Source organism: Curcuma longa, chromosome 4 (assembly GCF_044706935.1).
Source record: "Curcuma longa cultivar G26 ecotype Majalengka, Jawa Barat chromosome 4, ITB_CL_G26_1.1, whole genome shotgun sequence".
NCBI lineage: Eukaryota > Viridiplantae > Streptophyta > Magnoliopsida > Zingiberales > Zingiberaceae > Curcuma > Curcuma longa.
In genome coordinates, this window is record NC_133864.1 from 17,502,503 (window position 1) to 17,522,967 (window position 20,465).

Consider the following 20,465-nt stretch of genomic DNA (forward strand, 5'->3'; position numbering starts at 1 on the left):
ATTGGAGGGCTCCCCCAATTTCCTAACCATTAATTAATTAATCTATCTTCTTCCTAATTTCAATCTTTCCACTTTAGAGTATTCAAAGAGAAGGTATTAGGGTTTTAAATTCTAGCTAGGGTTCCTTAATTTGGCAAAATGCTAATTTAAATAACCTTTTCTAATATATATATATATTTTTTTTTTTTGATAATTTTTCAAGATTAAATATCCTTCCTCTTTAGGAGAGAAGTATAAGTTTACATTGGGCCTTGGTGGAATGGTTAAGATGTAACGGAAATCTTCGTAGTGTTGTGGTTCAATCCTCTATTGGGACATACGCTCAGTTAAATTTAGTGGAAAAAAAACAACTGTGAACTAAAGTATCTATGGGCAGAAAAAGTCCATGAGAATTATCGAGTGGAGTATTGATTATGAAGACCATCGGATCATTTTAAATTTTCTCAGATTTACTTTGATGGTCGATAGAAAATTTTTATAGAATGAGACTAATCACTACTTATAGGATTAATCAAATCAGTTTTTTGAGGAGCTAATTGGATACGTTCAATTCTCTATTGGGAATTTTAAATTTTATCATATTTACTTTAATGGTTGATAAAAAAATTTTGTGGGATCAGACTAATCACTACTTATAGGATTAATCAAATCAATTCTTTGAGGAGTTAATCGGATACCTTCAATTTTCTATTGGGACATACGCTCAGTTGAATTTAGTGACAAATTCAGACTGAACAACTGTGAACTAAAGTATCCATGGACAGAAAAAGTCCATGAGAATTATCGAGTGGAATATCGATTCAGTGTTGGACGATCTTACAAGGATGATGAAAACTGTGGAGAAAGTCTGACTGTGAGTGTCGGATCATTTTAAATTTTTTCAAATTTACTTTAATGATCGATAGAAAATTTGTATAGGATCAGACTAATCACTACTTGTAGGATTAAATATTAAATCAGCTCTTTGAGGAGCTAATTGGATACATGGTTTATAAAACAAAAATTAGGAATCAAATTAAGTAATATTAATTTATTAATTTATTTTATTTGTATTTAAATATATATGAATATAATATTTTATAATTTAAAATTATTTATATTTATATTCGAAAGGAGTTTCAACAGGTTTGAGTTGGACTATCCTGTCTGATATCGCAGCAGGAAGCATGGAGAGCTCCGTCGAAGAGAAGCGCAGGAGCGCCGACGACGACGACGGAGGCAGCGGCGACGGCCCCCGGGATCAAGACCGTCTGCTCCCGATCGCCAACGTCGGGCGGATCATGAAGCGGACCCTGCCCCCCAACGCGAAGCTCTCGAAGGAGGCGAAGGAGACGGTGCAGGAGTGCGTGTCGGAGTTCATCAGCTTCGTCACCGGAGAGGCCTCCGACAAGTGCCGCAGGGAGAAGCGCAAGACCGTCAACGGCGACGACATCTGCTGGGCCCTCGACGCCCTCGGCTTCGACGACTACGTCCAGCCAATGCGCCGCTACCTCCACAAGTACCGCGAGATGGAGGGCGACAAGGACGGCGACCGGCCCGCCCCCTCCTCCTCCTCCGCCTCCTCCTCCTCCAAGGCGGTTGGTAGAGACCAAACCGGCGGCGGCGGTGGCGGCGGTGGTGGCGCTGCTCGCTTGACGTTTAACGCCATGGATAGAACGAACTATAAGTAGTGATCGATGATATCCTTCTACATCAAGCTAATTAAGGGGATTATTCTAGCCATTTAGTTAATTAATTAATTAATTAAGCTACTATACTCTTCAAAATTGGTCCTTTATTTTGAGGTGCTTGGATGATATATTTGATCTTGAGTTCTTCATGTAGTTTCTTTGTTAATATAATTGTTTACTATGATTTTGTGTTCTCCCTAGCTATTTAAGTTGCCTTAATTAATTTTAATTAATTATAGGTAGCTCCTAGAACACTAAGTGTAACTTCATGTTAATTAGCTAGCATGATCAAAATCTTCATATGAAGTTTCTTTCTTGAGATCAAACATATATATACCTTGAGGCTTCCAATAAATCAAAGAATTAATTAGTTTAGGGTTTTATGTGTCCCAATAACTGTTTAGCAATCCTAGCTAGCTCTTAAGTATTAATTTGTTTGTAAATTCTTATGTCTATGACACATATATATAATTAATCACCTAGTAAAGAATTGTTATTTTTTGATAAAGTTCTTGTGGATTGAATCTCATTTTTCATTTGAGAGTGAGAATCTTTTTCTTCTAGGATTGTTATATATATATATATATATATATATATATATATATATATATATATATATATATATATATATATATATATATATATATATATATATATATATATATATATATATATAAGTGTCTTTTAATATCATTCAAGTTTCATGTGCTATCTTTGCTCCATATAATTAACAATCCATGAAAGATCATTTTCCTCTTATAATTGCTTGAAAAGTTAATTTTAAGAATCTCTAATCTTCTCTTAATTAGTAATCAATTTTCTTCTCAAAGAACAAATGCACACTTACATCAACTTTTATGGATACATATCCCTAGACTTGACCACGAGTCGGGTTTGAATTGGACTTGTGTGGCCAAAAACTTCATACTGGGTTAACGGGTTAGATTAGCCTTTGACCCAGTTCAACGGGCCTAATCAATACGAACCCGTAAAAATTGAGTCCCAAATGAATCAGTGAATCAACAGTTCAATTACTAATTCGAATAGTTGATTCAATCACCGATTCATTTATATTTATTTTAAAAATTTTCAATTTTTTAATTTTATTTTAGTGATATTAATGATATGGTTTAATATAAATTAACATTTATTTTAAATTTTTTAATATGAAATTATCTTATAAAAATCATTTTTGTTAATATAGAACTATTTATTAGAAATCTTATTTAATTTTTTTATTGATTCAGTAATTTATTTTATCTTTTTAATGATTCAACAATGAATTTATACAAATTATTTATAATATATTTAATAATAAATTTATTAAAAATATAATTTATTCAACATTAAAAATATTATACATATAATAAAAATTATCATCGAACATATAAAATTAATTAAAAGATATAATTTATTTGATATATATATTTTATGGTAAAAAATATAATAATATTAATATTAAATTTAAAAACTATTGATATAAAACTAAAAATGATTCAAATTTAATATAATATTTTTTCGATATACTTTGAAACTTTTTTTTAAGCCCAAATAATGCCAAAGAATCGTAACGTTTTTAAAAGTTAAGATTATGGATCGAGATTTTTTAAATCTTAAGAGTCAAGATTTTTTAAACCTTTGAACTATCAATTTTGAATCGCACCAAAAATGAACATATTAATCGATTCAAAAAAATTAAATACTTAAATTATTTTAAAAAATTACATAATAGCACATTCCACCTATGCATTATGTAAAAAATTAGAGAAAAATCACAAAGGCACTAATTTTTTTTAAAAATATTAAAACTAATATTTATCAAAATTTTTATCTTAAAAATATTCTTATTTTAGTGTGGTTATCGTAACTTTGTCCAAAATTAATGCACAAATATTAACTTTATTCAAAACTGCTACAACTACTATAACATAAAGTAACATATTGAATAATTTTGAACAAAACTGGACACCAGATCAGCAGTTGAAAGCAAATAAACAAGGAGCTTCATAATCTCAGAGAATGATCATCAAAATCCATGTTTAGTAAAATGACAAAATGATGGATGTCGATAAGTTAAACTACTGAATTGGAAATGAAATAAATAGACATGAAATTCAATAGGAAAATGGGAAACAGAGAGCTACTAATTCAAGTTAATGCTTAAACAAAATGCTCATTCCTCATCATCATCGTCACCATCACCGTCACCTCCAGCTGCCTTCTTTGCGGCGGCCTTCTGGTTCTTTCTCTTAACTCTTCCAGGACGGCCACCTCCGAATGGACTAGTCAATGAGAAATCGATGTGCTTCGCAGAATCGACTCTAACCATAAACGAAGGGATGTTGACAACTTGCCTTCCGACCCTGTAAGCAAGGCCAAAGTAACAAGTATTTAGGTTTAACATCATAACACTAGCCTACCAACTTGCGCAACTGAAACAAAAATCACTATATGATATCGAGGGAAAACTTGTATACATAAAGAACAAAAATACAACATACTCATTTACACTACAAAGATAGTAAGTTCAATGCCGACAAGAATAATAGGTTTATGTAGAAGCCTACATGTCTTCTTAGGAAATAGTAAGCCAACATAAGTATCTAGTATTTGTGGCAAAAGAGAATTGCAAGAGAACAAATGATTCCATCAACAGAGAATGTCTTGTGAAACTAATATCAATATTACTAGGGATACAAATATATATAGGATAATTATAGAGGGTTATAGACAATCTCGAATAGATGGAACAAATAAAACTTATTGATGTAGATTATGCAAGACAAGACAATAAATAAAGATCTTGCTACAATCAATAATTGGTCATTTATCAAGAGGTGCTAATCTGATATTGTCTGCATTTGCAGTCAGAAGGATACTGCTCCTTTGTCTTCGCTCTATCATGGCAAAATTAGATCGAATGCACACACATATATATAAGCAGGAAAATATCTGAATGTCTTGTCGAGAAACTAGATGGTTTGCGAAATGCCTTCTAGTTCTGAGGAGCATCTATCTCTATATTGGAGTTTTTAACAGGTCCAGAAATATATATCTGCAGCAAGCTCTGGTCTAACAGTATATGTTATATAGCTTGGATTTTGACTAAGACACTACACAATAATGCCATCATCCAGATAGTTAAGTGACGCTTATGAAACAAGAATGTTCATCAATTGGCATTGCAACGAGAGAACAAAACCAAATTTTAGAAACAGAAAAAAGAATTGAACAAAACTATTCACGCAAAGGAACATTCTTTTTATCCCTAAAATAAGGATACAATCTTCAAACAACCGCATGTTACAAACTCAAACATCATATGCAAAATTATAAGTGATCACAAAGTTTTTTTGCCACAATCACTAGCAACTAACTTACAAACTAACTTGGAGTTCACACTTTATGTTCTAAGCATCAAAATTGATAGTAGTAATTCATCTGTGACCAAAGAAAAAGAGGGAAAAAATATACAAGTAGATGTAAAGATGAGAACAGAAGCCAAAAATCAAGGTTTTTCACACAACTAAAATGATAAATAATTAACATGCTCTTTGGCTCATAATAGGAAAGCCAGCTAACCTGATGTGGCGCTGCCTGATCAGTACACGAGCGTGGTGGATCGACTTGGCCATCCCTGACTTGAACACGAGCGTCTGAAGGCGGCGCTCCAGGAAGTTCTCCACAGTGAGCGCAAGAACGTAATCGAGCTTGTTCTGACCCTCCTCCAGGAGTCCGTAACGATTCATCCTCCGGAGCAGAGCCTCGCCCTCGAAGATCCGGCGAGGGTTCTTCTCGTCGAGCGTGAGAAGCTCCCTGGCAGCGTTCCGGATACGGCTCAGGGCGTACTGGACTCTCCATAGTTCGCGCTTGCACCGGAGGCCATACTCACCCACCAGCTTCAGCTCCGCGTCCAGCCGCTCCTTCTCGTAGGGCCGGCGGGGCTTCTTGAAGGTCTTCCCATCTACCAAACATCAACCTTCAACTACGATTTTCGAAGCAGATCCAGACCAGAAACCGGAGGGAGATCAACATAAAACCAAGATCGATGGAAGAGGATCTTACAGTTGCGGTAGAAGCTGACATGCACCATGCCTTGTTCGCAAGCTTCGCCTCAAGAATCAAGACGGAGGAGATCAAGAGCCGCCGCCGCGGAAGAACTGACGATGTAGCAGTTCGTCGCCCTCATCCATGATTAAAAAAACCCTAAAAATAGACCGGTCCAATAAACCGCACCGTATGCGAGATTGCATGCGGACCACTCGGTCCGGTCCGGTTTTTAAAGGTCGATTAATATCCGTTGCCCAGTATGCGGTCTTCCTCGTCCCCGATTCCCCCTCTGCGATCCCTGGCGGAAGGCTGGGAGCTCCGTCGAGGTCGGCCAGGCGATGGGTTACCAGCCATGGAAGATCCGATGAGGTCGGCCATGGATTACCGCACGCTGGAGATCACATTGGGCTCCGCCAAGGGCCTCAAGCAGGTCAACGTCTTCTCCAAGATGGCTGTCTACGCCGTCGTCTCCGTCTCCAGCGACCGCCGCTCGCGCCACCGCACGCCTTCTGACCCGCAAGGCGGGCGCAACCCGATCTGGCACTCGACCCTGCGTCTCGCCGTCCCCGCCGACGGCTCCCTCTCCCGCGACCACTCCCTCCACATCCTCCTCCGCACGGAGCGCGCCTGCCCCCTTGGCGATCGCGACGTCGGCGAGGTCCGCGTACCCCTCGCCGATCTGTTCAACGAGGAGGAAAACGAGGGGCGGCGAAGCGCCCGGCACATTAGCTACCAGGTCTGCCCGATCGGGTCGGGCAGACCGAAAGGGGTGCTCAATTTCTCCTACAAGCTCGGCGAGCGCATCCCGGCGCCGGATCCCGATCCGATCACCGACTTCGCCTACCCTTCCGCCGCGGACGCTCACGGCGCGCGGCCTTGCTACCTTGACAGCAGGCGAGTTCTTGACGCCTGTTCGCTGCCCCCGTGATGCAAGGAAACGCCGGTACGTCAATTGCTGTAAAATCCCGATGAAAAAAATTTGCAACGATTGAAATCCAATCGATTTGAATTTTATCGAGACGATCGTCGTCGTTGTTGTTGGAGGGGACACAATTTTCTTAAGAAAGATTTTTTTTTTCTAAAAAAAAGAAGATTAACTATTTGTTTTTGATCGTTTCTGCTCAATGTATTGACTTGCGTTGATTCAAATCTCATTTCCTTTTGCCTTTTATTTAGATCATCGCCTCAATGGATTGAAATTAACACAAATTCAGATAGTATTAATTAATTTTACATCAAACGAGTCCTATGGATCCTCTGAGTTTGTTTTGTAATTTGATTACTTTGGATTGATCAAAAACAACACATGATTAATATACCATTGTTAACTATTTTTTAATTGCTACACAGTAGATCTTATTAAGAAACTGTTCGTTTTATCTCTCTATTGGGTACTATGAGTCCTCTTAATTTGTTTAGTAATTTGAAATCTTATTTTAACATGTTCTTCGTTCTCAGTTGTCCAATTAAATTTTAATGATCAACATCTTATTATAGCAATTATTTAGCTAGCTAGCTAGCAGCTGCTAAATAATTGCTATAATAAGATGGTAAGAGTTTAATTCATCAAGAACACATTGATAATAAAACATAGTTAATCTTTGAAATTAAATTCATGAGAGTTTATAACAATAAAAGATGACTTTAAAAAAAATAATGAGAACAAGAAAAATTATCATACAAATTACATCATAAAAAAATTAAAAATAAATTTAGTTACTTGATAAAATAGGAAGATATGTCGTATTTTCAACTATATGCATATTATTATGAGTTAATATCTCCTAATAAAAAAGGTCAAAATTTGGTTCACGTGAAAATAACATGTCGGATATGCCCGACTCCACGCCTTGCTCTGTGCCTGATTGGCTTCGTACTCGACTAACTCCATGCCCAATTGGCTTTGCGCACGAACTTCACGCTCAACTGGCTCTACACCTGAACTCTGCGCCTGCACTCCGTGCCCGATTGAACGCTCGCACTCGATTGACTTTGCATGCCTCGATTGGCTCCTGCTGGACCGACTCTATGCACTTGGTGCGCGATCGATTGGCTCCATACCCGACTAGCTCCGTGCCGGACCGACTCCATGCCCGACTAGCTCCGCCCGACTGGCTCCATGCCCGACCGACTCCATGCCCGACTAACTCCACGCTTGACTGACTCCACGCTCGACTGGCTCCGTGCCCGATCGACTCCATGCCCGACTAGCTCCACGCCCAACTTGATGCCCGATTGATGAAGGCGATCTCAAGCAGGTCTAGTCTCGTCGAGTTTGCACTCCTATCGAGTTGGCACTCTTGCCTAAATAGCTCCCCTCCATCAGCCTACATCCCTCATTCATCTCGCTTGACAGCCACTTGAGGGGCACATATGGAATGATAAAGTACCCAACGGTATATCACCTATCACATTAATACGGCATGACCTGTTACAATACTAGGCATGGATGATGGGACTCGTCTCTACCATCACGATGAGATATGTTCCTTACTTTTGACATGACACCTTCTCTGATCACTCTATAAAAGAATCCCGCTTCCCATAGGCCCAGGTACGCACGCATAGACATTCTTCTGCCCTCTACATTCACTGTTCTTCTTCTCCATCTCCACCTCCGGTCGACGAGGGATTGACTTAGGCGTCGGAGTGAGTTGAGCTAGGACATCCCTGACCTCCTTTCTAACCCTTCTCCTTCCTTTTGAGGCTTTATAAGAACACCGCTTGCTCCATCTGCTCATGGGCTCCGTGCGACTTCGTCAACATAGGAATTAGGTGTTTGATTATTTATTTGAAGCGATCTCAAGCAGGAACACATACAAAGAAAAAATAATACCTACGCTGCGAGGAAAAGTTAAACCCTAAATCTAAGAAGAGAGTAAGTTGCACCACATGAGGTTATTGAACGTAAACTATGTTTTCAAGTAAGCAATGAATTTTAAATTTAATAGATACATGTATTCCAAAAGGTTATCGGAGTTCATTTGTACATTTGTGTCTCGTTTATTCATTGTAAAAAGTGGAGATAGAGATATTGGTACTTATGGCCATCGTCTTTTTGATTGCCACCTTAGTAGTCGCCACACGATCGGCCCCACAACCATTTGCAAAAAAAAAAGATGGAACCGATCCACCTTGTAGTTGCCATCCATGATTAGGTCGTCCCAAACTCGCCTGAGTCACAACCATGAGATCGCTCACAACAAGGCCATCGTAAACTTGTTGAGTGAAATTCCATAGCAGAGGAGTTAATAGTCGTGGCCACGAGCTCACTCATGTCTAGACTCTAATGAGGCTGCTCGTGGCCTTCGCGAGGTCGCTCATGCTCCAACGAGGTCACTCGTGCTCAGGTTGCCACGAACTCATCGAAGTCGTGGCTGCCGAATTTGCAATCAGAACCTCTTCTTCTGATTTTTTTTTTTCCTTTCCTTTTCTTTTCTTTTTCTTTCCCTTTCTTTCCATTTTCCATTTCCTTTCCTTTTATTTAGATTTTTTCTACCTTAAATTTCTTTAAAATGAGGCTATTTGAGTTTACTCCTATTTTGTAACTCAACTATTGAAAACATGTAATAAGTTTTCTTTAAATTTACATTTTGCTTTTTAAAAAATTAATTTACTCGTAAACTTATAAAATTTATAATAGCTCCAAGTCACTTTGTTTATTGTTATTATTAAAAATATATTTTATAATATTTTTCAAATTTTGTAATCCATGTAGTAGATGATAGGAAAATATTAGATGACAATATTAATTAGTTTTGACCAAACTATTAAACCATAGTAATCACAAAAATACTTCTATTATAATATAGAACAAAATTATTTTAATTTAATTATACATAAAGAATTATTATATTAAAATATTATTTACTGACTTAATTAAGATTGTATGAACCCATTCAAACTATTCTAACTTAATTAAATTTATTCAATATATAGTAATTTTATCAATAGGTGCAATTTTTTGATATAATAATAATATTTCACATATATAGTAATTTTAATAAATTAGATTAAAAAATATAATAGGTGCAATTTTATTTTTTTTAAAGAAGGTCTTTTCTTCCTCGCCAAGGCGTGCGCGCAATGTTTTCTTTTTTTAATTATTTAAAAAAAGGGTTAGAGAATCATCTAGAAACGCAATTGAGAGACAATAATAAAAGTATAAAACACCGAAAATTAAAAAAAAAAAGAAAAAAAATCCAAAATACCCTTCATTAGCTCTCCCACACCCCCACGAAAAGAATATGCTGCTCTACCTCTCTCTCTCAAAGCAACGTATTTATTTATTTATTTAAAAAATAATATATTCAAAAGATACTATAAAAGGTTATATATCCATCCCTGGATAGAATTCACCATCTTAACAGTCCCGTATAATCGATTTTACGATCATATATGAAAAGATAAATCGAGAAGTTGTAATTAACTATGAGAGGACATTACCTCGGCTTCGTCGAAATTCGATCCTTACTCTACTTTAGTAAATCTATCCCATCGTAACATATATCAATTCTAAATGATTCACATAGTTATAACTATATGTAGAGAGGCTAATTAAGAAATTAAAATTGATCCTCATATGGAAGGATAATTTTTCGATTTCGTTGAAAATCAACCTTTATTTAATATGACAAATCTACCAATTGAATTTAACTTCAATAAAAGGTGAAATCTGTCACCCCATCGATCTCATACAGTCGGTCCTATGAGTGAGGATGTAGGAAAGCTGCAATTGGTCACTATAGGAGAGGACATTACTTTAATTTCATTAAGATTCGATTCTTATTTATTTTAATAAATCTATCTCATAATAACTAATTTAAATAAATCTATCTCATAATAACTAATTTAATCATGCTGTAACAGCACCAATTGAACTTAACAAACCTACAATCAATAAAATGAACAAAAATACCGTCGTAAATGTGATGCATCACTCAAAAAAGCAATAAGAAAATCAGCATTTAAATTTTAAAATCGGTATAAATTATGTTTTGAATTTATTTAAAAAATAAATTAGAAAGAATCATTTATCTTCGAATTAATAGAAAAAATCCGAAGATCGGGATTATTAAAAATAAATAAAAAATTAATAAAAAATATCAATTCTGTAGGCGGACAACCGATAACCGATAACCGGCAGGGGCATAACCGTATTTATACCGATGATTACCGTCTGAGTAAGTCCACCTCACCGCTCGCTGTCTCTTCTGCCTGCTTCGCTGCCCCGCTTTTTATCGCCCATCGGCCATTTTTGCCCTTCCAATTCCGCGGAAATTTCCGATCGATCTTTCTCTCCTCTTCTGCGTCCTTCCGTCCATGGCCGCCCTCTCGATCCCTCCTCCTCCTCCTCCTCCTCCTTCCTCCACCTCCTCTGCTGCTTCTATCCCGTGGCCGAATCCCGTAGCTGATCCCGATTCGTCTTCGCCAGTCCCTTCTCCGGCGGACGATCCCAATCACTTCCCGCCCCCGGTTGCCGACCTCGCGGAGGAGGAGTCCGACAGAGGAAATCCCATGAAAGATGATGAATCTCCCGAGGATTTGGCCTCCGCAGCTCCGGTCCCCGCGGTGTCCTCCTCTTCCTCGCCGCCTAGGGTAGCAGAAAGCGACGCCGCGGAGGCGCTGTCGGTTCTCCACTTGGCTTTTAACCAGGATCATGGCTGCTTCGCCGTCGGCACCGATAGGGGGTTCCGGATCTATAACTGTGATCCTTTTCGCGAGATCTTCCACAGGGACTTTGATGGAAGAGGCATCGGCGTGGTCGAGATGCTTTTTCGGTGCAACATCCTCGCCCTCGTTGGCGGCGGGCCGAACCCGAACTACCCGCCCACTAAGGTCATGATCTGGGATGATCACCAGAGCCGGTGCATCGGAGAGCTTTCTTTCCGGTCGGAGGTCCGTGCCGTCCGGCTCCGGAGGGACAAGATTATTGTGGTGCTTGACAACAAGATATTCGTGTATAATTTCGCGGACCTTAAATTGATGCATCAGATTGAGACTGTGCCGAACCCCAAGGGGCTGTGTGCTGTTTCACAGCAACAGGGGTCGCTCGTGCTTGTCTGCCCAGGTGGTCAGAAGGGGCAGGTCAGGGTGGAGCACTATGGGGCGAGGCGAACGAAGTTCATTATGGCACACGATTCAAGAATTGCTTGTTTTGCTCTGTCGCAGGATGGAAGGTTGATTGCAACTTCAAGCTCTAAGGGCACGCTTATTAGGATATTTAGCACAATTGATGGTACTCTCCTTCAAGAAGTAAGAACTTACATTGGATTAACTTCTCATTTATATGAATCTCTGAAATATATTCTATTGTTTGCCTTCAATTTCTTTGTCTAAATACAACAAGAGACAATGACTCCAATATATAATTTTCTCATTTATATATTAAATTGACTTTAAACCCTACGATACTTTATTTGGTATCTTATATATTGTTAATGTTAAATAGTTGTTTTGCAAGTATAAATATTTTAGATATCATCAATATAAGTCTTTTTAAATATTTTAATACTGACCACATATGCTCCTGCATATCGCATATGTGCTATGCAATAGGTTGAGTGCATACTGCTTGCATTTGTTTTTTGAAATTTTATGCTAAATTCTTCATCCTAAATCATGACTTCAGGAATCTTATTTTGCTTGTTTTGGGAGCTCATTCATGCATATCATGTTTGGTTATTCATTGCACTCAGTCCTTCTCCATTTATGTTTTTTAATGGTTTTCTTATTTCTTGGTTAATTAGGTAAGAAGAGGCGCTGATAGAGCAGAGATATACAGTTTGGCTTTCTCTTCTGACATGCAGTGGTTAGCTGTCTCAAGTGACAAGGGAACTGTTCATGTTTTCAGCCTCAAGGTTAATCTTGGATTGACAGCAAATGATAAGCCTCGCCCTGCATCAGATCCAAATGCTCCAACACAAAGTTCTCATCTTTCTTTCATCAAAGGTGAGTTGCCTGTAGTAGTTATTTCCTACCAGATAATAAAGACAAATTTATTATTGTAGCAGTTTGATGCCTCTGGTTAGGAAGCCATCTCCATACAAATAACACCATAGGTGCTTACTTTTGGTTTGATTGTTCTTTAGTTTGTGATTTTAAAGTTGATCCATCAAATAGAAAGTAGTGCGATCAATTAGCTAACAGGCATAAAAGGGAGCTGAAGGAATCTTTCCTTCCCCCTTTTCTGCCCAAGGGAAAACAGCCTAAATTTCAGGTTTAATATATCTATACAGCAGAACAGTAATGCAGTATAGTCAAAAGGAAAAACTATACAGATTCATTGTATGACACCTTTCAAATGATTCTATCTCTTCTTTCATAATATTTGCCACACATTAGTTCAAGTTTTTCAGTTATTTGCATACCACAAGCATCTCTTGTGCTAACTTAATTCTGGCAAAGAAATCATCTAGCAAATTTTGACTGCTTGTTCAATTGCTACTTCTCCTTGATTTGGAATATCTACAATACCCTAAGTCCTCCATTAGGCAACAATCATTTCTAAATAGCAGAGATATCTACTGTGCGTAAGCCAGCTGCTGAGTAAATATCAACTCACATATCAAATAATTCACTGATTGTCAGCAGGATATTAATTTGAAGAGAAATTTCCTTAGCTCTTTGTCGAGATCCAGAGGATGTCAGTTTACTTGAAATATTGTGGTTCTGTAATAAATTATGGTTCTTCTTGTTGCCAAGTTAATGCTTTGGCCTATATTTTATTCCAAATTGTAAATGAAGGGAAAGTGATGCATGATGGTTAGACAGTGAGATGAGAGGTTAATTTGATTATAGTATAGCGTGCTATACCATTGAGGACGAGAGTAATGAAGAAGAGACAATTGTATGTGTTAAGGAAAGGATAGTGTATAGCTTCTGCTTGATAAAAGGCCATTATTATAGGACATATTGATGTGGTATCCTAGTCCCTTGACACTCCTCAACCTGGAGTAAACTATTTATTCCTGGTTTGTCACATAAAGACTAAAGAGAAAAGTTTTCACAAACAGAAAAAGATACAATGACTAAAATCATAGCTATGAAAAATGAAAATGCAAAACAAAGCCTTTGAACTACTTGATAGAGCGTGTAGGTGATGCCTTGATCTCAGATCAACATGTTGATAGAAACTAAATCAAGGAGAAGAAGGAAATGATTCAATGATGTTCATGGAGTTGAATAAAGGATGAAATAGTCCTTAAGGAATAAGTTGCTCGAGTGAACTTCGTGTGGCGGCACATGCATCAGCACATTACAGATTGATAGAAAGGGGGGAACATTCAAAGAGGGTCCTAGGGTGATAGAGAATGAAGCAGGATCTAGGAGAAGATGGACAACAAGTATAGAAGAAGGGAATACTAAAGATGGAAAAGGGTAAAAGGACTGGGTTAGTAGCACATGCATCACAGTAGGGAAGCATCACACATAAGTATCATGGAGAAGAAGACTTGACAAAATACTGCCCACTGTCAGTAAATCATGAGAAGATTAGGAAGGGAAATCGCAAGAAGACCAGTTGGGAAATCACAGACTTATTTCTTGGCTGCCTTGACTCGTGATGAATTTATACTGTCATCTGACAAAGGTAGGGGAGTTCTCTGATTTTGCTCAGATTTGCCTAGTTTGGAGAAGAAGAGGTGATCAAACTAGTAGCTTGGCGAACAACAAAGGTTTTGCTCTTAATCTGTACAAGGAAGAGGTGAATGAACTTGATAGGAGATGGAGGCATTGAGATGGAGTGTGGTTGAAGGAGAGAAGATTAGTATAGTGTGTTGGGACCGATGCGAGCTAGAGGGGGGGGGGGGGGGTGAATAGCTCTTTTAGCGTCGACTGTGAGAATGCAACAGAAAACTTTGATACACGAAAGAATAATACACCACAGTACAATACATCAAATTTTATTTGATTCACAATCTCCCAAAGTCGCTACTCCAAGGCCTAGTCCTAGCGCTCTACTATCATTAAATCTTCTCTTTCTTGGATACCTTCTAAAGGTAAAGAAACCTCTTACAATCCTTGCTTTTACAAATAATACAACAAGAATAAAAATATATAAAGACAAATACAATGAAAGTAAACTACTTTATAAGAATCTTACTTTGGTCGCTTTTTTGTGGTCTGAAAATGCAACAACACTTTTTTCTAAAACCCCCAAGAATCGATGCCTTCAATGTTCCTCGAAACCCTTTTTTATAGGCTTGCTGTTGGGTTGATTTTCACTTATCAGTCGATTGTCTTCTCTCATCAATCGATTGCTCTACTGTAGATTTGAACGCTGCTTTGACCCGTCAGCTCAATAGCTCCATCCACCTCAACATCACTTGACTATCCATTACCATGTTGCCTAATCATTCGAATCCCGTAATCGAGTATTAAACTTTCTGTTCGCTTGAATAGTTGCTTGAACAATAACATCAGTTTGAGTTCCAAACTCTTTGTTCGCTTGAATAGTAACATCAATCGATTGCTCGTTTAGAGCAGTCGACTAATAATTCCTGATACATGCCTTGCCTAGTGGGACTCGACTGCCCAGTCGAGTTCTAAACCTTTTGTGTCCTACTATGGTAACATCAGTCGACTGCTAATCTTAGCAGTCAATTGATCTCATCCGAAACCTTCGTAATCCCCTTCAAACCTTGAATTTGGGATTTACAGTTTATAAGTCGATTGTTGTATCCTAGCAGTCAATTGATCAAGTTCGTAACCTCCGTAAACCCCCTCAAACATCGAATTTAGGATTTATAGTTTATCAGTCGACTGTTGTACCCTAACAGTTGATTGATCATGTTCGAAACCTCCGTAAACCCCCTCAAACCTCAAATTCGGGGTTTATAGTTTATTAGTTGAGTATTGTATCATAGCAATCGACTGATATCTCTGTTTCAGTCCTAATTGAGACTAAACTCTCGCTTCACTTGGTATCTGACTACTTTTGATCGGTCGGGACTTCACCCGCCTAGCATTTGGTCACACATGACCTACCAGGACTTCATCCGCCTCGCATTTGGTCACCCTTAACCTACAGAACTTCATCCACCTCGCATCCGACCACCCTTGATATATCAGAACTTCTGTACTCACCTAACATCCAGTCCTTTATGACTTGTTAGGATTTCTATACTTACCTAACATCCAGTCCTCCTCGACCTATTAAGGCTTTCATCCACATGTCAAGTGTTTGATTCTTTATGATCCACTTGGACTTCATCTATCTCACGGCAAGTGTCCGGTCCTTCACGACTCACTTGGATTTCCGACCGCCAAATGAGCGGTCTTCCATGACTCATTTGGATTTTTCACTTTTTGTTAAGTATCTGATCAAATTTGACCTCCTTGACTTCCTGCTTAACCAACTAACATATTGATCAAATATCAAAACTTAATTCAAGTCGACTTAAGCTTAGTCAATCTGTTCAATCTTGACTAGAGATCGATTGCACCAAAATACTTATACTGTTGGTTTGGAGAAGGTTAGAGCTCTTGCCTGGAGGAGGCGAAGGCAAAGGTTGGATCACAAAGGAATATATGGCTATTGGGATGATGAATCATGTGCCAAGGTCACTAGAGAAGAAGATAGGGTTGGCTAAGTGTAGCGTCGTCAGAAGGATAATATGAGGATGAAGGTTGGGATGGAGGAGGTGTTGCATTGTTAGATGACCCTTGGAGCGGAGTAGTAAGGTACAATATTCATTGAGACTAGGTGGAAATGGAAGGTTTTATGTTGTAGAACTTCTTGGTCCTTAAACCATAAATACGATGGCTTGTAGAAGCAGTTGGCGTTGCAGATGTAACGTACTAGAGCAGGATAGAGTCAAGAGAGCATAGATAAAGGGAGGCCACACATCAAAATTTTCAAACGATCCATTAGAGATTGTTTTCAAATCCTAACGTAGAAAAATTACTATGGTACCATATTAAGTTGAAGGAATTGACTATTGTGCTCACCTAGTTTTGTAAATGCTCAACAAACACACTTGTAAAAGCAAAAGGTTATTATTGATCTCATTTCATGGGCCATTTTAGCACATATCAAGGACAATTTCGTCTACTAGATGAGATTAACATTAATTTTTATAAGGCAGTAGTTTTCACCTAGATGAACCTACATGTTCAAATTCAGATATGAGGAGATATGAGGACATGAATGAATTTGTGGGAATCCCGAGAGTAAAATAGTAGACTGGTAATTGCAAAGATGAAGATGTTAAGATGGATGCGTGGATATACGAGGATGGACATAATAAGAAATAAGAGCATTAGAGAGAAAGTCGGAGTTGCATCTATTGAGAGAAAATTTCGAGAAACACGTTTAAGATGGTACAGACTTGTACTTAGACGACCAATAAATACTCTAGTTAGGCGATGTGAAACTATAACAAATACGCACATTAAACGAGGAAGAGGAAGACCAAAAAAGACTTGGTTAGCAACAATAAAATAAGATAACATTTATTTAAGCATAGATGATGATATAGTAGGGGATAGAGCCCAATGACGTAGAAGGATTCATATAGCCAATCCCACCTAGTAAGATAAAACATGGTTGTTGTTGTTGTTGGTAGTTTGACTTTATTTTTAACATACATGCATCCATTAAGGTGAAAATGACCATTTCACTTTAATGTACCTACATAATTTAAACAGAAAGTGTAAGGGCATAGATGAGTTTTTGAGACCTCTAATAGCATATTAGTGGGTTCACATTTGCATTTTGACGTATACATGTCCATCAAGGTGATTTGGTATTTGATAAGCTTCCATAGTGTAAAATGCAAGTATAAGACCACCAATATGCTCTTAAAGACCCCAAGAATTCATCTATACTCTCAAATTTTCATTTTGAGCAGTGTAGGTCCATTAAATTGAAATGATCATTTTACCTTAACAAACTTTTGTGTGAGCGCACAAGTGTGCTCCTAGGACTAACAAACTCATTTATGTCCTCATATGAATTTGGACATGTGCAGGTTCATATAGGTGAAAATGTTGTATTTCTTCAGTTGACTAACTACTCAACTAAAGTTGATGTGCGGAAATGACTCGTGAAAATAAGATAGTGGATTTGGGGTTTTTTACTTTAGAGAAGTGTGTCCATGGACATTTATGAAACTAGGGGCATTTGGTGATTAATTCTCAAATTTTTGGAAAGCTTTGTATGACTTTTATTTGATAAAAGATCATTGTTACACACTATCACATGTATATATATTATATAACCCCAAATCCTAAAATACCAATATGGGAACACTCCTGACAACAACCAAATGGCTAATACCTTTTATAATAAGATTCTGTTATGCCATAGTAGTGCAGATAAATTTATGTTGAATCAAGATACACAACAATGTGCGGTTAAACTGAGAGAGTGAATCTTATGGCTGGTTCTATACTGAATTTCGCAGAAGTGCTTTATTGGGCATCTACTCTTTTGGTATATGGTAAAATGCTAATTCAATGTTGTTCCTATTATTTGTTGCTTGTACAAACAAGTGCCTGATTTGTGAATGGAAATCAAATGCCAGGTTGAGATAGAATACAATATACTTAGCAATTAGGCACAAACAAGGCCACAAGTACCATATATTAACTGTGCCATTGTCAATCATGCTTAAAGTATGCAGTCTTTTTCTATTTGTGTTTTACACATACAAAAAATGAGTAAAGTTAGCAGATATAAGAACCTTGATATAAATTTGTGGGATATTAAGAGCCAAAACGCAAACTCTCATGAATCACACATGCTGGTGATGTAGCTTTGTAGATTGTAGATGATAAACAAGATTAAGGTGATGTTAGTATTGATGGTAAAGATTACCGAAACAATGCAGTTTGATTGCAGTACAAGATGTTAGGGGTCCTCTGATTCCTGATTTCCTTCTTGACCAAAATATTTACTAGTATTGATACAAAGAATCCACTTAATGTGGCACAAGTTAAATTCCAATTTTTAAGTTGAATCTAAATAATTATGGCCACTCCACTTATTGATTCGAATTAGATTTTAATTTTTTCGGTGGCACCATCCTTTTGATGATTGATGTTGTTTCAATATTAGTGGTACATACGAATTTGGAGTAAATTACAGTCAGATGTGCTGGGGTCAGATATCAATTAGATCAGCTATTTAAAATAGTTGGACCATATGGTTTGTTTTAGATGTATTCATTATACAGATAAATAAAGTGCTAACATGGTATGTATTGGTACTGTTATGGAACTCAGTTAACATCTGTTTTTCTCTTTGTTTTTTCCTAGCATAAGTTGGAGAAACATTTCCATTATTTGAAGCTGTTTCCTTATTTTAGGTGTATTGCCGAAATACTTCCATTCCGAATGGTCAGTGGCACAGTTCCGGTTGCATGAAAATACACAATACATCGTTGCATTTGGTCATCAAAAGCATACTGTTGTCATCCTTGGTATGGATGGAAGGTATGAATTGATTTTTTTTTCTTCTTATATACATCAATTCACAACTTATGATTTAATGTCTAAACATGTATGAAGTGCTTTTATATTCGATCACTTTTTTATATATTTTTTGAGGTCTTATATTTTGATAAAAAAAGATTATTTGAATAAAACAAAATGGAAAAATGAAAAGAGAATGGTGTTCCTTGGACCTTGCAGTTTCTTTCGATGCCAATTCGATCCAGTGGCGGGTGGGGAAATGACACAATTGGTATGCTATAACTTCCTGAAGTCGGAGTCATTCTACTAGTAGAATGTGTGTAACATTTATGGTTGATTTACAGTTATTTTCATGGCTAGATTTCGTCTTTGACTCAAAAGAATCTGTATATAAACTAAAAGTATCGGCATGTGCCTCCATGATAAATAACTGTATGTGAATACTAGAAGATAAGGATATGCGTGTGTTTGCCATTCCACATGCTTGTCTCTCAAATACCTGCTTATTGATCTGGAGTATTCTTTTTCAACTAAAGGTTTTATATAAAACGACCTAAATTAGGATTTATTTTTTATTAGCCCTGATATAAGTTATATATAATTTATCTGAATTGTTGGAGGGTTAAAAAATCATAAATGCTTATTGAAAGTGTATTTATTGAAGTGCAATTGCTGTTACATACAAATGTCAAAGTTCTAAAATAAAATATTAAGTTTTAAAAGTACCAAATCATGTACCCAATATTTATTTTACCCCTTCATAAAAAAAAAGTTTTTAATTGATTGTTATTGGCAATAAATTCGGAATGCTTGTGGGATTAGGATTGAATATATTAAAATTCAAAAAAAATTAAATTAATTAAAATTGATAAATTAATTTTTTTAAATTAATCAAATATATCAAATTTTTAAATAAAAATCGAACAAATTAAATTGATAAAGTATTTATTAATTTGATTAAAAATTGAATTAATTGATTTTTTAAAATATTATGAGAGATTGTTTGATTAGTTAAGGATTTATAAGTTTAAGAATTTATCGATTATTTTTTATTTTAATTTATTCGATTTAATCGAATAAGAGATCTGAAAATCGAAATTGAGCTAAATTAATCAATATAATTATTTTAAAAAAAATCTAAAATAACTTAGTTTAGTTGGTTTGTTTAGTTTAATCAAATTTTTGTTTACTCCTATCTAGGATCATGAATAGTAATTATAATTGATTGTTATAGTGTAGCAATAAATTAAAAATATCTTTTTTTTTAACGATTAAAAGGATTGGTATGATAAAAAATTTGCCACTCTCAATATAGTGTATCGAATTGGT

At 36.8% G+C, this 20,465-nt stretch overlaps 4 protein-coding genes across 4 annotated transcripts; 3 read left to right on the forward strand and 1 right to left on the reverse strand.

Moving 5' to 3' along the window:
- The first annotated feature begins 1,166 nt into the window (after positions 1-1,166).
- On the forward strand, positions 1,167-1,746 carry LOC141826018 (nuclear transcription factor Y subunit B-1-like). The gene has a single exon (XM_074713276.1). The coding sequence runs from the start codon at positions 1,167-1,169 to the stop codon at positions 1,668-1,670; it is 504 nt and encodes a 167-aa protein (XP_074569377.1). The 3' UTR covers positions 1,671-1,746.
- Positions 1,747-3,690: 1,944 nt separating this feature from the next.
- On the reverse strand, positions 3,691-5,839 carry LOC141826017 (small ribosomal subunit protein uS4y-like). Its single transcript, XM_074713275.1, has 3 exons — positions 5,736-5,839; positions 5,253-5,634; positions 3,691-4,033 (listed from the first exon to the last, which is right to left on the reverse strand). The coding sequence occupies exons 1-3, from the start codon at positions 5,761-5,763 to the stop codon at positions 3,844-3,846; spliced, it is 600 nt and encodes a 199-aa protein (XP_074569376.1). The 5' UTR covers positions 5,764-5,839; the 3' UTR covers positions 3,691-3,843.
- Positions 5,840-5,987: 148 nt separating this feature from the next.
- Positions 5,988-6,820, forward strand: LOC141826016 (protein SRC2-like). Its single transcript, XM_074713274.1, has one exon. It carries the CDS (start codon positions 6,073-6,075, stop codon positions 6,646-6,648), a length of 576 nt encoding a protein of 191 aa, XP_074569375.1. The 5' UTR covers positions 5,988-6,072; the 3' UTR covers positions 6,649-6,820.
- Positions 6,821-10,976: 4,156 nt separating this feature from the next.
- LOC141826015 (autophagy-related protein 18a-like) lies at positions 10,977-19,615 on the forward strand. The gene is made up of 4 exons (XM_074713273.1): positions 10,977-11,975; positions 12,470-12,671; positions 19,031-19,157; positions 19,356-19,615. The coding sequence occupies exons 1-4, from the start codon at positions 11,043-11,045 to the stop codon at positions 19,444-19,446; spliced, it is 1,353 nt and encodes a 450-aa protein (XP_074569374.1). The 5' UTR covers positions 10,977-11,042; the 3' UTR covers positions 19,447-19,615.
- The last annotated feature ends 850 nt before the right edge of the window (positions 19,616-20,465 follow it).